The 16,482-nt window shown below is 37.4% G+C and overlaps 1 protein-coding gene across 5 annotated transcripts in view; it reads left to right on the top strand.

Moving 5' to 3' along the window:
• Nucleotides 1-16,482, top strand: part of tenm1 (teneurin transmembrane protein 1) — a 188,229-nt gene that overhangs the window by 111,663 nt on the left and 60,084 nt on the right. For 3 of the 5 annotated variants that reach the window (XM_048187164.1, XM_048187163.1, XM_048187162.1), the window contains exons 6-11: nt 3,585-3,734; nt 6,999-7,207; nt 11,014-11,224; nt 11,378-11,479; nt 11,756-11,950; nt 14,519-14,719. In XM_048187164.1, the coding sequence (XP_048043121.1) occupies nt 3,585-3,734; nt 6,999-7,207; nt 11,014-11,224; nt 11,378-11,479; nt 11,756-11,950; nt 14,519-14,719 (1,068 nt within the window). Of the gene's footprint in view, nt 1-3,584; nt 3,735-6,998; nt 7,208-10,753; nt 10,916-11,013; nt 11,225-11,377; nt 11,480-11,755; nt 11,951-14,518; nt 14,720-16,482 lie in introns of all 5 variants that reach the window. The other 2 variants (XM_048187159.1, XM_048187160.1) reach the window with 1 other exon arrangement.

The raw sequence follows: 16,482 nt of genomic DNA, 5'->3' as shown, positions 1-16,482 counted from the left end.
AAACATGTCTCTTTGTCTCTCTCATTATCTCTCTCTCTCTTTTTTCTTGTGCATACACACACGTATGCGTCAGATCCCGTGGTCAATGTTGTATGTTTCCAGCTCTATCCGGCCCTCTACAAATCATGTTAAAATCTGTTGATTTAACAAAAGCCTTGATGAATGGTGTCCTTCTCGCTTTCTATTTCTCGCTCCCCTTCAAGAGTGCTGAATCCTTCCCAGTAGTCCATCTTGTCGAAAAAGAGAGAGCAAAAAAGTGGAGGAGAAGGGTCAGAGAGAAAAATGGCAGAGAGAAAGAAGGGGGAGAGAGAGAGATTTTTCTCTTCATTAGCGGTTGTAAAGAGAGAACTAGCGGAGAGGTTAGAGGTTTTAAGGGATCGATGTTTGCCGTTCAAGGCTCTGACTCCAGCAGGGGAGAGAAATGTAGCTTCCATGGAATTTATGAGACCTTCCAGACGTGCACCTTTAAAGTGCTTTGTGATCCCGTACACACATGCACACAGGACAGCTCTCGCTTATGCGCACACACCTATAGAAAGCGTTGTGATGTCACTGATCTGCCCATCTATCAATTTCTCTTCTGTCAGTCTCGCCCACCTTCTTTCTCTTGTCCTGTCTGAAGCTCTGTTCATAATTTGTTTTCTAAACAGACGAAAACTATAATGAATTGGGTAAATAATCAATTTTTATGACACTGAACGTTTTGGTGTCTTTAACTTTGAAAACTTTTGTGTCCCTGTTTTATTTTTATTTATTTATTTTTGTTCTTAATTTCATGAAGATCACATACTGTCACATTCCAACTGTCTTGGAAACTTCTACAATGTTTTATTGTTTTACGCTTGTGCAAGACTTTCATTCTTAAATTATGAAAATCCTTCATAGAAATATTATTTCATGTTGAAAAATATGATCTAAACAGAGTGAATGTTTTTGTTTGTTTTTGTATATGTGTGTGTTAGGGCTGGATGATTATGGCCTAAAATCAAAACCTCGATTAATTGAACATTTTACCTCGATTACGATTAATGAAAGATTATTTTGTTTCTGTTTTTTTTTTTTTTTGCCCTCATAGTTCACTGACAAGGTTTGTACTGTAGGTGGGATATTTTTTTCCTATTGAAAGAGTGATCTGACATAACAGCTCACTTTCAGAAGTTATTTTATCTATGGTTCATAACATATCTTACAGATTTGTGCTCGTTGTAAATCAGATAAAGATAAATTAGCACAGTACCAGTATGTAATGAGAATGAATTAGTCATACCGTCTCTCTATTAATTGTGAAGCTGTGGGTTGTAAATAGTTCCTTCAAAAATAGAAAAAAATACATACTAAAATAAGTTTTGAGTTTCTAAGCTACTTTAGTAATAAATAAATGGACAGCGCCGACAACTAGTTTCTGCGTTCCTCCCTGTGCGCGCGATCTTCACGTTTTGCGTAGCTACTGTTTGTATGAGTGTTTGTGCCACAATGCAGCTGCGCGAGCACAGTAGCTCGAAATAATATACATCCAGTTGTCTAAAATCGCTTGAATGCAGACCTGGCAAACCTTAAAACAAATACAACTGACAAAGTTTAGTGAAGACGCAAGGCTCACCGCTCGCGCGCCATCACTATATGTTGAACCGGCGTTCACCTCCGTGTTGTTTTTATGCCACTGACTGGATGGGGCAGAGTCACGTGGTTACACACGCGGTAGTATGTTTTTAAGTGGGAAGTATTAACAGGATTAAAAAAACGAAATAACCGACATGGGAAAATTACATCGGTTAGAGGTTCTGAATTTCGGTTTCGATTACTTTTCGATTAATCGTCCAGCCCTAGTGTGTGTGTTTGTCATTTCCACCACATTGAACGGATATATTAACTTAATGAATTGGGTAAATCAATTTGTTTGATTTATATTTTTGTTTTGATATATATATATACTGTGCAACTGTGAGAAACAAGTGATTCTGGGTGTAGTTCAGAGAAATAATTCATGAAATATTGTTTCAATTGGGTGAGCAGATCACAAGAGTGCAATATCTGTTGTCTTAGAATAAAAGAATAAAAAGAAAAGGTTGCAACAGTGCTTGGTAAGACTAAAATAGCTTTTACAAGAGAAGTTATGATATCAATGACAGTGGGAAATATTAGACAGAAAATGTATATTCCTGGCCATCAAAGTGACAGATTTATTTGATTATTTGTTGTGCAACATCTGTATTTGTTTTAATTTGTCTTTGACCACCTCTAAAAGTGGTATCAATCACAGTCTGATCAAGTGCTATCCAATCACCAAAAACGTGTTTATTTCAGGTGTGAATGGGACAATAGAAAAGTATCTTATGTGCGTTCTTGAACTGAAATCTGGACCCTGTTCGTTTCTGTGTTAAAGCTGATCCGCAGTGCTTGCGGTGATCTGTCATTTTTAGCCAATGGCAGCTACTTTGTGTGTGTGTGTGTGTGTGTGTGAGGGAGAGAGAGAGATGAGGGCGAATAGGGGGAGATAAAGGAGAGGATCATGTAGATCCAGCTCCCTGCTGAGACACCAATCCCTCTTTATGGCTCGTAAAGACGCCTCCTCACGGCAGAGCCCAACGTGCGCACACACGCGCAAACCCACACGCGACTCCTATGCGCCTGAGGAACGGGAGGGAATGAGAGGGAGAAACTAGCTGTGAGAATAACCTGATTTTCACTCGCCGTTCCAGAACTCGTCGTCAGTATATCTTCTCACCTCATTTCCCTGATCGACTGAAATCCCACACACACACACAGGAGAATGAGAGAGAGGGAAACTGCATGATGAGATAGCTGGTATCGGGGGCCCTGAGGTGAGCAGAATGAGAGTTTGTCCTTTTTATTGGCTGTAATTAGGATGAGGTCATTACCATGCGCCAAAGGCCTTTCACTGCTGGGAGATCATAAAATGCCACCTGAGCGATTTATATTCCACTTCCAGAATCCTCTGCAGCCTTCCTCACACATTCAAGAGATGATGGGATAACAGAAGACCTTAAATGTATGTGTGCATTCAGATATACGAAAAAACAGGTGACAGCTAACGTATTGAAGAATGGTTTAATACAATATTCTAATCTCATTTTCAGTGCACTATTAACATGCAGTTTGGTCTGTGACATTTTTCTTATACAAAATCTGAATAAATTCTTCTAAACAATGTTTCTAATCACATTGCCATCTGTCCGTCTGCCTACCTGCAGTATCTATCTATCTATCTATCTATCTATCTATCTATCTATCTATCTATCTATCTATCTATCTATCTATCTATCTATCTATCTATCTATCTATCGTTATATCTATCTATCATTCTATCCATCGTTCTATCCATTGTTCTGTCCTTCTATCCATTGTTCTATCTATCTTAATTATTTAATGAAACTATTGTTACTATTGTTTTTTTTAGAGCTGCTTTACAGCAGAAATTCTGTTTGCATCACTGAATTTTTATTTTCCTGTTTACCACTGTAAAGCTGCTTTGAAACAATCTGTATTGTATAAAGCACTTTATAAATAAAGGTGACTTGACTCTTTTGTTCTATTGTTGAATCTTTCATTCTGTCTATCTGCAGTTGTTCATCTGCTGGGGTTGCCGTGGCATCTGAAGCGAGTGGAAGGAGAGCTCTATGAGAACGGTATGAGTAAAGATGATCAGCCTCTGCCGGGAGCCGATTTCACCTTCACTCCTGTTCACCTGCCAGGACTCAACACCACACAGCCAGGTATGTGTGTGTGCGCGCTCTACTTAAGTCATCTAACATATGATTTCTATACAATGTGATATTAATATTCTGATATTAATGGTATTAATTCATTTCACACAATGGGCCTAAATGTCAAGTCTTTGCCTACAGCTAAAGCTAAGAGAAGGTGTGTGTGTGTCAGTGTGCGCGCGTTTTTGTGATTTATGAGGATATAAATTTGTATAATGACATGGGTATTACACTGGTATTACAATGTAAACATGAAATATGAGGACATTTCATGAGTCCTCATATTTAAAATAGCTTTAAAAACATACTAAACATTGTTTTATTAAAATGTAAAAATGCAGAATGTTTTCTGTGATGGTTAGGTTTAGGGGTAGGGGTAGTGTAGGGTGACAGAATGTACAGTTTGTACAGTATAAAAACCATTACGCCTATGGAATGTCCTCACTTTGATAGCAAAACAAGCCTGTGTGTGTGTGTGTGTGTGTGTGTGTGTGTGTGTGTGTGTGTGTGTGTGTGTGTGTGTATGTGTGTTTTTGTATTCATTCAGAGTTTATTTGCCATTTAATTAATGTCAGTAAACAACAGTAAATTATTTTCTCTCAGATAACCCCTGAGATTATGAGGTCATTTTTTAAAGCGTGGGGTGTGTTTCTATCTGTGTAGGGCTGTAGAGTTTGATAAAGTGCAAATTAAAGAAAATGTCCTTGTTTATTAGAGTTTGTTTTGCCATGTTCATAGAATAAAATAGAATACAATGTTTATCTACACAACCTGATCCAGTGGGGTAAATGGGAAATGTGCCTATGCTTACATTGTAACTCCAAGATGTAAATCATTCATGTACTGAAATATAAATATTACAGGAGTTTATGAAGTGCCAAAAGTAATTACATAAACAGATCATTGTTATGAATGTCCCGAAGTGGTTATTTGAAGAACATATGTACATTACCGTTCATACGTTTAGGGTCAATACGATTTTTTAATTTTTTAATTAATAACAATCATTTTGTAAGAAGTCTATGCTCACCAAGACTACACATATTTGTACAAAAATATGGTAAAAACAGTAATATTGTGAAATATTATTACTATCTAAAATAACTGTTTTCTATTTTAATATATTATAAAATGTCAATTATTCCTGTGATGGTAAAGCTGAATTTTCAGCAGTCATTACTCCAGTCTTCAGTGTCACATGTTCCTTCAGAAATCATTCCGATACGTGGGTTTGGTACTCAATAATCATTTATTATTATTATCAATGTTTTAAACAGTGCTGTTTAATATTTTTTTGTGGAAATTTTGATACTTTGTTCAGGAAAAATAGAAAGAGAACAGCATTTATATGATATAGTTTATAACACTATAAATATCTTTACTGTCTCCTTTGTTCAAATATTGTAAAAAAAAAAAGAAAGAAAAAAAGAAATCTTAATGACTCCAAACGTTTGAATGATAGTGTAAATGTTATTCTATATAGAGAGAGAGGGAATACAATTTTTGAGGGAGAACGCTAGTTTTGTGATAGGGGCCTTTTTGGCCCTTTAACCACATTGTTTCAGCAATTTCCACCTGTCTTCGTGTTATGATGCAAGGATGTTCACCCTGAAGCAACCTTCCTCAGGTGTTAAGTGTCTTGCTTAAGGGCACAGTGATCATAGTTCAAGAAATGCCCTTGCGGGGTTCAAGCCTGCAATTTTTTTGGTTGTCTAGCCCAGATCTTTGACCACTAGGCTGCACTACCCCACTACATGTGTGCATGAACGTATTAATGCACAGGTGTGCTTGTTCTATCAAAGGTAATGTAAATAACCTCACACCTGAGTGTCCATGAGGATTTCGGTCTTGCTACCAAAGCTCTGTCTCGATACGGCAGGTGCCGTTTCATCTTTGTCATCACCTGAATTTGACACTAGACAGCAGAGCTTTTCAAAGAGTCCTGCAGATGATCACTTTTGATTCACATCAACTGAACCTCTGAAAAATACATCATTCTTTTTGACGTTTAGATGTGGAGGCGTCTGTGTTGATAGCATCAGAGGCAGGATTCATTTAAAAGCCCTCTGGCACTTTTTTTTTTTTTTTTCAACATTTTTTCAAATTCTTTTTACATCTACAGCCTTGAGCTCAGTTGCATCATTTTTAATCTTTAACAACTATCATCCTAAAGCTTAAATTAAGTGCTTTTGGTGTTTACCATTATTTATTCTCCTTCATGTTTTTCCAAACCTGTATGACTTTCTGTAAATATATAAAGAATATCCTGACCAGTCTTTTTCATATACTGAAAATGAATAAGGACTGGGCTTGTCAAGCTGCACAATATTTCAGTCTATTTCTCACACAAAGCTATCATATGGAATATGAGACTGAGACTATTGTGCCTGAGCCATATAGGCTATTTCAATGATAATTTTATGGTGCTTTTGTGTCGTTTTTGAAGCCTGAAAGCTCTAGTCCACAATCATTGTAATTGCATTAAAGGTGCTAAAAAGGATGTTTTTTTTATACATTTTTGCAATATTACTTGAAACTGTCTTTACTAACTGATAAAAGACTATTTATTAGGTGCACTGAAAGGAATAATATTAATATACATCATCTGTGCACGAGGTAGGGCCTTAAAAACATCAGCCAATCATTTACGCGATCATTGCGTAAACGATTGGCCCTCTGGCTTGTCAATCACTGCCATGACGTTCCTTGTGAGAGACGTGCACGGCTGCACGCTCCAGTAACTTTCCACACTCTACAGGCGCTGCATGCAATGTTTTTGTCAGGAGACAGGAGTAACAACTGCAGATTATGAGTTACCTGCGGTGAGTCCGACATAATGAATCCACGAACACGACACAGCGAATGCCGGTGGTAAACACTCGTGTTCCAATACTCGTGCACGAGTTTAGGGAGGCGTTCCCTTGAAATAAGCTGTGAAGGAGGGGGGCTGTTCTTACACATGTGCTCATTTCAAAAACTCAGTAACAGTCTTTGGTTTCTCAGTCGACGAAAATATCCTCTTTAGCACCTTTAAAAAGAGCAAGCAAAAAATAATTGAAAATGTCTCCTTTTTGTGTTCCATGGAAGAAAGGAAGTTATACAGGTTTGGAACGAGATAAATAAATGACATGAACTAACACTTTAAAGCTTATGTTGCAGATCCACACGACAAACACTTGGTACAATAGTTTTATTATACTTTTTTGTCTCTAGATAAATCATGGAAATTGGACATACAGTATGTTAGTTTCATTTTTTCATTTGGCTTGACAGATAAAGAGGTGATTCAGCGAGGCAGGGTGATAGAGAGGGGAGAGGTGGCTGTCGGGACACAGCTGGTCCAAGCAATTCCTCCTGGACTCTTCTGGAGGTTTCACATTACGGTTCACCACCCCGAGTATGTCAAGTTCAACATCTCACTCACGCGGGATGCTCTGCTGGGTATCTACGGCAGGAGGAATATACCACCTACTCACACGCAGGTAATCACATGCAAACACCAATGCAGAAAATATAAACCAAGTTCTTTCATTAAGTGAGCTATGCACATTGTTTCACGTTATATTGCATAAATATTTATAATATATCTGTAAATTTATTAAAAATGTAAAATAATTTACAGTACAGTAAATCAGTTTGTTAAACTTAAGTTCATAAGACAGCAATTTGGTACATTTCTACACTAATGCAATATTCAAATATATTCTGAATTTTAAAAAAATGAAAGAAAAAAACTTGTTTTGAGACATTAATGAAGTGTTTTGGTAGTTTTAGTGCATTTTGAATGTGAAATGAAATGCTGTGCTGAGCTGAAAGATGGTTTGGAGAACTGTGTGAAGAGTAAAAAAAAACTGTAATCGGAATTGATCACATACTGATATTTGCAAACAAAGCACATAAATGAAGATGTTTGAAATGCAAATTGTGACAAATGAATGAAAGTAAATATATTATTTTATTTCCAGATCATTGAATATAAATGAATTGCATCTCATGCCCTAAGCCATGTTGTTTAAAAGTAGTTCAACTTTTGAAAAACATGTTTTGTTCACCCCTGTGTTTTCACATCATTTTTGAATAATCATACTGAGTTAACATTTAAATAGACAGTTTTTAATAAATAATTATAAAGTATCTATTATTTATACATTTTATGTGTGCTTGTGTGTTTGTGTAAGAAGGCATGTGCGAGTGTGTGTATGAAAAGGAGTGTGTTATCAGCCTTTTGTATCTGTACCCAGGTTTTGTGATGATAACTCATGTTGGTAAATGTTGTCTAAGTGCATATTGTTATGACTGGCAGATAACAAGGAGGATCAGGAGCGTATCTAACGAGGTGCTTCAGACGACCCCAACATGCTAATTACATCTCATTATTCAGGATATCATCCAAGATTAACTGTTCACTTTGCTCAAGAAATTAGAGCCCGGTGTAATTCAATTTAAGGCTTCTCATTTGTACCTCATTTGCATACGGGCTTGCATATGTAGGCGGAGGCAAAGCAAGAAGACTGGTTAATTGTTCCTGCTTAATGAAAAGGCTTCTTTTGTGTGTGCGTCAGAATAGAGATGTTTACACTGCCACAGCTTCCACAAGTCTACTTCGGGGTGCGCGAGTGCGAGTTTGCGTGTGTGTGTGTGTTCACTGAGGCCTGACAGATCGCTACTGCACTGAGACTGTCAACTCCATTGCAGCTCCCACGATCGTTCCTCAGTTTCTCTGGCTGTCATTAAAAGCAGTGGGGCTCTGGTGCAACTGCTGCCCTGCTGGCTCCTGCCTGTCAGCGTGAGAGTCATTACAGTCGATAGGGCTTCAGTGCCTCCACTGCTTCCAGAGTGACTCCGGAGGAGGAGAGGGACTCATTATAGCCAGAGGGTTCTGTAGTGCCTCGGAGAACGCCGCTCATTGATGTTTCTGATGTTTGTAACAGCTCTGTCTAAACACTGGCAATCCCCCCCCAAATACAGACAGACAGACAGACACAAACGCCACATATCTTTTCCAGTTTCCTTGGAGATAGATTCGTACCACTTACAGGATGGAAGTGACACAGTAGTGCGGGGTGATGAGACAGACGCTGAACACAGATATACGGATCGCAGGCTGAGTCAAACGAGCGCAGATGGTGAGCTGTAAACGCCTGGATGTAAACGTCTCGTATTTACAGCGACTCTAGACTTGATCTGGACTGTGTAAATGTGAGCTTGTCTGGCCGTGTTTGCTCAAACCGCAGGCCCGTTTCTCTGATGTGTCTGGATGTTGAAGCATGGGAATGGGATCAGTCCTAGTTTATGCCCCTAAATAATACAATGGGGAGCAAATGAGAGTGTGGAAGATAGTGTACTCACGCTTACTATCTCTAACAGCGGAACCTTTATAGAGCTTTCCACCAGTAGTGAATGTTGTAATGGAAATGCTGCTGGCACCGTGTGCTCACACGTCCTGATTTTGCCGAGTTAGACATGTTTCCTGCTCGACATATTTTGTTGATCCTGGAACAACATTCCTGTCTGAAAATGTAATTCTAACCATATCCCTACCCCTAAACATAACCCTACCCATAAGTTATCCTTAAAATCAGATAACACCTCATGTAGAAGCACCTAACCCTGGTTGCAAGCCTAAATTTGGATCAACAAAGATGTTGCGATTGGTGAAATTAGGTTCTCGGAACCATTCAGCCCAATGGAGCTTATTTGTGATCTTTAGTTTAAAAGTGCAGTAAGCGATTTCTGAGGAACACTGTTGATATTTGAAATCAACCCAAACAAACACACCCCTTCCTTCATTGCTCTGCCCCCAAAATGCATAAACAGCCAATGCAAGAGTGGATGTATCTTTATCATAGCTGAAGCTAAGCAAAATAAAGCGAAGATGACAAACAAACGATAAGGAAGAACAAAAAAATAAAAATAAACATACAGTACACAAGAGTATATACAAGCAAGAGTTGGTTATTAGTCGCCAGAAGCACAGCAGCTCCAGACAAACAATGACCTCAAAACTGTCCTGTTATAGCTATTATTACAACAACAGCATATATTGGTTCTGTGAAACATAGCTAAACCAATGTTACTTATGTATGGAGCAGAAACAACGCAAACTCGGCGTCCATTTTCAGGCCCTCCCACTTGGGTCTCTCCAGCGCAGGAAAGCTTTCTAACATTCTTTTTTCCAGTAATATTCCTTGGATCTTTTCTCTTTTGTAATTGTAATTCATCTCTCTTTCTACAGCCTTTCTTCAAATGTCCGTCTTGCTCACTTTCTCTCCTTCCCCATTAAGAGTGGATATGCCCCCTACTGCTGATTTGCTACAAGTGTGTTGTGGTTCTCGGTTCGATCCACTTTCAACAGAGTTTCTCAGAAATTGCTTACTGCATCTTTAACTTTCTTAATTACTTGTTCAATGAATATTACTTATTTACTTTTTTATTGTTTGTCACTCTCTTTTTATTTTATTTGTCCATATTTGTTTTTGATATTTTTGCCCTACTGATTTTTTTTATTTCTTAATTCTTAATTTTTCATGGTTTAATTTATTCCTTTTGTTTAAATTTAAGTTAATTGCTACTTTCTAAGTGTACTTGGACTGTTACTGCATTCCATTGTACTTTATTTTATTTTGCACTTTATTTCATACTATTTGTTGTTTTAGTTAATTTCTCATTGTACAGTCTATTACTTTACATTTATTCATTGAATCTTCATATTGAATCTTTATTTTGTTTTGCACTACTGATATTTCTTTTTATTCGTTCATGTTATCTGTTTGTTTTTTGTTATTTTCTCATTAAAAGAACAAGAAGATATATGGGATGCCATGCATTAACCCAGTGGGGACTTCCTACAGGTGCAGATAATGAATATGTTTGGTATCCCAGTTTCATATTAATGTATCTGAAACTATATTCCCAGACATCAAAGCATTCAATGAGTTTGTCAGACACACTCAGTTTCTGTAGATGAATGTAATGTAGCACAAGTTGCAGCCAGTGTTGGGTGGATATACTTGATTTACTTTTTCCAGTTCTGTAGGATGTATGTTTTGGCAAGTATTGGACATATAAATAGGAGCTTGTTTTCTTCGGGGTGTATGCCAAGGCTGTCAGCATCACCTAGAAGACAGGGTAGAGTGCAGGGGGCTGCTGAGACACAAAGCACCAAGTTATATATCGCCAAGTTGTGGACGGTCAGTGCCAAGGGCATGAATTCAGCTGTCGATCTGTTCTTTTTAACACAATTTAGAACAGATACACATATAACTAACTATATGTCCTTTTTCTCCAGTTTGACTTTGTGAAGTTGCTGGATGGGAGACAGCTGATAAAGCAGGATTCCCGGAATGTCAAAACTCCGAACCCTCCTCCACGGAGTCTGCTGGTGTCTGCCCTACAGGAGACAGGTTTTGTGGAATACCTTGATGTAGGCACCTGGTACCTGGCTTTCTATAATGATGGTCGCAAAATGGAACAGGTGGTAGTGTACAGCACACCCATAGGTGAGAGATCACGCTGAAAATGCAACTACTTTTTTTAATTTCCTATTATTGTGTTATTGGATGTAAAAATGCTTGCTAATGATACAAATAGAGAAATTGGTACTTCAGAATAATGTAATTGTATAGTGAAATTTATTGTGTTTGTGTGTTCAGAAACAATAGACGGTTGCTCCACTAACTGTAACGGTAACGGAGAGTGTGTCGCCGGACACTGTCACTGTTTTACTGGTTTCCTGGGGCCAGACTGTTCAAAGGGTACAACTGAACACAATAATATCATCATAATTACACAATAATACATAATGTATTCATGATCACCCAGTAATACACAATATAATTATGCAAAAAATACACTGTTTAATTAACATTATATAATTACTCAACATTTTATCTGTGCAATAATGCCATGAAACAACATTGCAGTCATAAACAAACTAAATAAGCTTTATTTTCACACAGTATTACAATCTCACAGTTACATAATGTTGCAAAGATCTGATTAATCTGATTATTTTTGTGTGTATATTTCAGACTCTTGCCCAGTGCTGTGTAGTGGTAATGGCGATTATGAGAAAGGTGTGTGTGTGTGTCACACTGGATGGAAGGGGGCGGAGTGTGAGGTGGAGGAAGGCCAGTGTATTGATCCCACCTGTTCCAACAATGGAGAATGTGTCAACGGAATCTGTGTGTGTGCTCCTGCATTCAAGGGCGATAACTGTGAGCAAGGTACAGCTCACACACACACACTCAAATCTTTCATTAAAACATTTTCAGCTTTTGATGGACTAGATTCATTTTTACATAGAAAAATTGAGTTTGAAGCACAAATAACCCTCATCTACATCATGACCATCATGCTCAGTGCAAGTGCATGTGTGCGTACAGAGCTACTAGTCTATCTTCACAGCTTGTTTATGATGAATGTCCTGTAATTGGATTTTAAACACACTTTCTCCCCTAACCATTAAGCTGAAAATTCATTGCTGCCATTTCAGTGATAGAGAGAGAGACAGAGAGAGCTAGAGAGAGAGACTCAATTTAATCCCATGTAGATCCATCCACCAAATTAGCTTTTCCATCAGACACCTTCCGCATCTACGCACACACAGAACTGAACATATTGTTGCTGTTGTAATTGGGATTTCCATGTATTTGTATCTTGTTCTTTTTTGTTATGCACTCTCTCTAACTGTGGTGTTTTTATGTTTCGCTGTCTCTGCCTCTGTCTCTCTCTTAAGCACTATTCAGAGAATTTGTTTTCTAAATGACGCTTGAGTTACAATTATTAACAGAGGACATGCATGATTTTCTGTTCTGATTCGGACCGAATACAGATTATATGATATAATTATAATATACATTATTAAGCAAAAGATTACATTTTTCCTACTACATTAACATTTATTAATCTTGCGGACATAATTTACAGTACAAATGAGGAACACAACGCTATTTTTACATTTAGATTATCTTGGTCGTCATCTTACACTAATTTATTAACAATGTTAATATTAAAATAAAAATCAATTTTCCGTACTCTACATAATAATGTTGTGATGCCTAAATACACTGTAGCATTTAAAATGATTGATTTTAGTAGTTTATTTTTAATTTATTTGGACAAAATATGATGGCATTTTAAAGGATTAGTTCACTTTCAAATAAAATTTTCCTGATAATTTACTCAACCCCCATGTCATCCAAAATGTCCATGTCCTTCTTTCTTCAGTCGAAAAGAAATGAAGGTTTTTGATGAAAACATTCCAAGATTATTCTCCTTATAGTGGACTCCACTGTTGAAGGTCAAAATTACAGTTTCAGTGCCGCTTCAAAGGACATTTATATTCTTCAAAAAGCTTACGCTGTATGTCCTACGCCTTCCCTATTCAACTTACGAAACAAACGCAGCACCAGTTCCATTTTTTCCATTAGTATTTTCCATTGAAGTCCACTATAAGGAGAATAATCATGGAATGTTTTCATCAAAAACCTTAATTTCTTTTCGACTGAAGAAAGAAGGATATGGAGTAAATTATTAGGAAAATATTATTTGAAAGTGAACTAATCCTTTAATATCACTGTTTAAGTAATTGTTGGCCATAACATGACAATAACTAGGGGTGTAACAATACATCGATATAGATCGATACATCGATCTAATGTCTAACGATCCGATGCATCAATGCAATGCATAAAAAATCGATACCTGTGGGCTAATTATAGAGGCACCTTTGTTTTAACACTCTCCACATTTTCACACAGTATCAGTCTATGTATTATCGCCAACGCGTGCATTCTCATTTAAACTACCTTTCAGAACTTATGAAAGACACTCGGGACAGTTGATGGAACTGTCACTGAAAGAATATGGTCAATAAACTGCCGCATAGGAGCGGCGCGCGCTGTGACTCTGTGTTGCTTCAAGCGCATCATTCTGCACACAGGATGCGCGCAAGTGCTTTGTGCCGCTCTGTATTAGAGCCTTTATAATACATTTGCACAATGAAAGAATATTAAGAGCCTGTCTTGTTTTGTCCTACCTATAATATGTTGTTGCTTCATTAAAAACCTGCGCTATACATTTAAAAGAAATGTCTTTTAATTATACTGTTATCATGTCATAAGCTGTCATTAGATTACTGTGTGAATTTTTTATTTGTGGATGTCCCAAACAGGGTTCAGGATGTGAAATTTTGAAATAAATGTTTGTTATATATTTTGGTTGCAGTTATGAGTTAATAAAAATGTAACTGGTTGTGTAAAATAGGCTCAAAATATTGAAATATTGATCGAATCGAATCGTATCATAATCGATTAGATAATCATCATCGAATCGTATCATAATCGATAGAACTTTTTGAGGTATCAGAAAATATCGAATCGCTGGCTTTGAGAATTGATATTGCTTCGAATCGTGATGAACTGTCCGATTTACACCCCTAACAATACAACTGTTATGTTATGTTATGTAATTTTACCTAGAATTTATTTTCCAAATCTATAATGAAAATGCACTAGAAATTCAGCACAAGAAATTCAGCTGTAATTTGGTGATGACACAGGTAAAAATATATGAGGAACAGTAATATACTAATATAAACAGTAATATACTGCAATGTCCTATCTGAATGGGATTAGATGTCTCAGAGGTAATTTGCACCTCAATTTCTACTGACTTGTGTGAAGAAAAACTCTAAATATGGCTTTATATGCACATACATCCTACATGCACCTGTAATTAAATGTTTATGGGTAAATTTCTTTATTTCTGTGTGTTTGGTTGTGTGTCTGCAGTGGATTGCGTGGATCCCTTGTGCTCCGGTCGTGGTGTGTGTGTGCGCGGTGAGTGTGTGTGTTCCGCAGGCTGGGGAGGTGAGAGCTGTGAGACGGCACTTCCTGCCTGTAAAGAACAATGTTCAGGTCATGGAACGTACCAAGCCCAGACAGGGGTGTGTGTGTGTGAACAGGGCTGGAGTGGCGACGACTGCTCCATAGGTGAGTGACAATCAATGCACACTTACAAATGTGCACAAAGGCTTTCTCCGTTCATCTTATCAATTGTATTTTCAGTCTTTAAAGTGCTTTTTCATCATTTGGTCACACGTCTCTCACTCAGAAGTTTCTGATTTTAGTTTGATTCAGTTACTATTGACCCCAAAACTCCAAATCCAGTTCCGCTTCTGTCTGACAGAGTAAAGCAGGGCACTATGTGCAGGAGTATGGATCGGCACTTAATTGTAATGTGATATATATTGTAAAAAGGGAATGTACTTTCTTTAATAGAGAGAAAACGGAGTCGTTCTTATTGTCTGATTGATTGTGCATCTCGTAAATGAAACCTGCTGGACTGTAGAATTTCCTTGTGTTTTACAGATGGAGGGAGAGGATTGCAGTTAAATGCATGATATATACCAGGCACTGTCCACGAATATGGTACACTTTGGTATCCCATTACTATTTTAAAAGCTTTAGTGGCCCAAATCCCATATTTTTCGGTTGTTAGAACTATTGAATATATCAGGTAGAGTACAGTATTATCTAATATAAAAATAACCTAGCATGAAGAGTAGCTAGTTGTAAATGCATAAAATTTGAAGATTTTTGCCTATCTCACCTCCAAGGTCTTGACATTTGCATCAGTATACTACAACTGAAATCATACAACATCATAATTTTCCATAATTTGTTGAAATGTATCCCTTTCTACAGTAGGACAAGAGGACAACTAAATAATGTCACCTCACTTTCTCAGTCTATCATAAAAAATATGGTAAAATAAATATTTTCCTTTAAAGGGGTGGTTCAGTGGGTTTTTTCTAGGCTTGACTGTGTTTTTGGGGCACAGTTTAACATGTCTTAATGCTTTGTTTTTTTTTTGAAAACGCTGTATTTTTCATATATTTTAGCTTTATTCTATACCTCTGTTTTCACTGTCATATGAACGGCTCGTTTGACTTCCTGCTTCTATTAAGCCACTCCCTCTGAAATACGCAACGTGCTCAGATTGGTTAGCAGGTTGGTAGCTGGCTCAGTGTATCGTGATTCGCTGAAGCGTCCAGAAACGCCACGCCCCTTACCATTCGTAGTTATGCGCTAAGCTGGAAATGTAAATAATGGCGTCTGTATTGCTGTATCAAATTGAGCCGAATCAGACCCAGATGAAGAGGGTAAAGCAGAACCTCTGCAATCGTGGCTTTTAAAGGACGTTTATGAATGGTATTTCATTTAGTATTTGTGTCAAAGTGTTTAGATATGCTGTCACTGCTGTTTGTTAGCTTTCAATATACATTTTTATCCTGATTAAAGCTTTACTGTAGCTGAATACATGACTGAATAGTCGCATTTTTGTAAAGGTATCGTTTAATTTATAGCAAGAACAACTGTTTGTCTATGAACATAGACGTTTGTTGGTGTTTGTTGCACTAGAACTTAGCTAACTGGCTAGCAAAAACGAGTTGCTCTTTGTATATGTCCTTGATGCATTAAAAATAGCAACAGAACTATAACATTATATTTAAAAGACATGTACAAACAATAAAATGTACTTACAGTTTGAAGCCAATAAACAGCAGCTTCTGTTTTAAAGTGGGAACTGCTTCATCTTTCAGTAATAGCTTTTGTGCAAATCCAGCATTGAACTCGTGTAGATTATGGAAGCTGTCTTCAGCGCCGCATCCAGTGTAGAAATATCACAGATTATAATGGGTTATATTATCTTTTGACGCGTCGCGTCGCGCTGCTCGCATCCGGTGTAGACA

The sequence above is a fragment of the Megalobrama amblycephala genome, linkage group LG4 (assembly GCF_018812025.1).
Source record: "Megalobrama amblycephala isolate DHTTF-2021 linkage group LG4, ASM1881202v1, whole genome shotgun sequence".
In the NCBI taxonomy this organism is placed as follows: domain Eukaryota; kingdom Metazoa; phylum Chordata; class Actinopteri; order Cypriniformes; family Xenocyprididae; genus Megalobrama; species Megalobrama amblycephala.
Note: the sequence above shows the minus strand (reverse complement) of the source record. Positions and strands in the feature narration are given on the sequence as shown.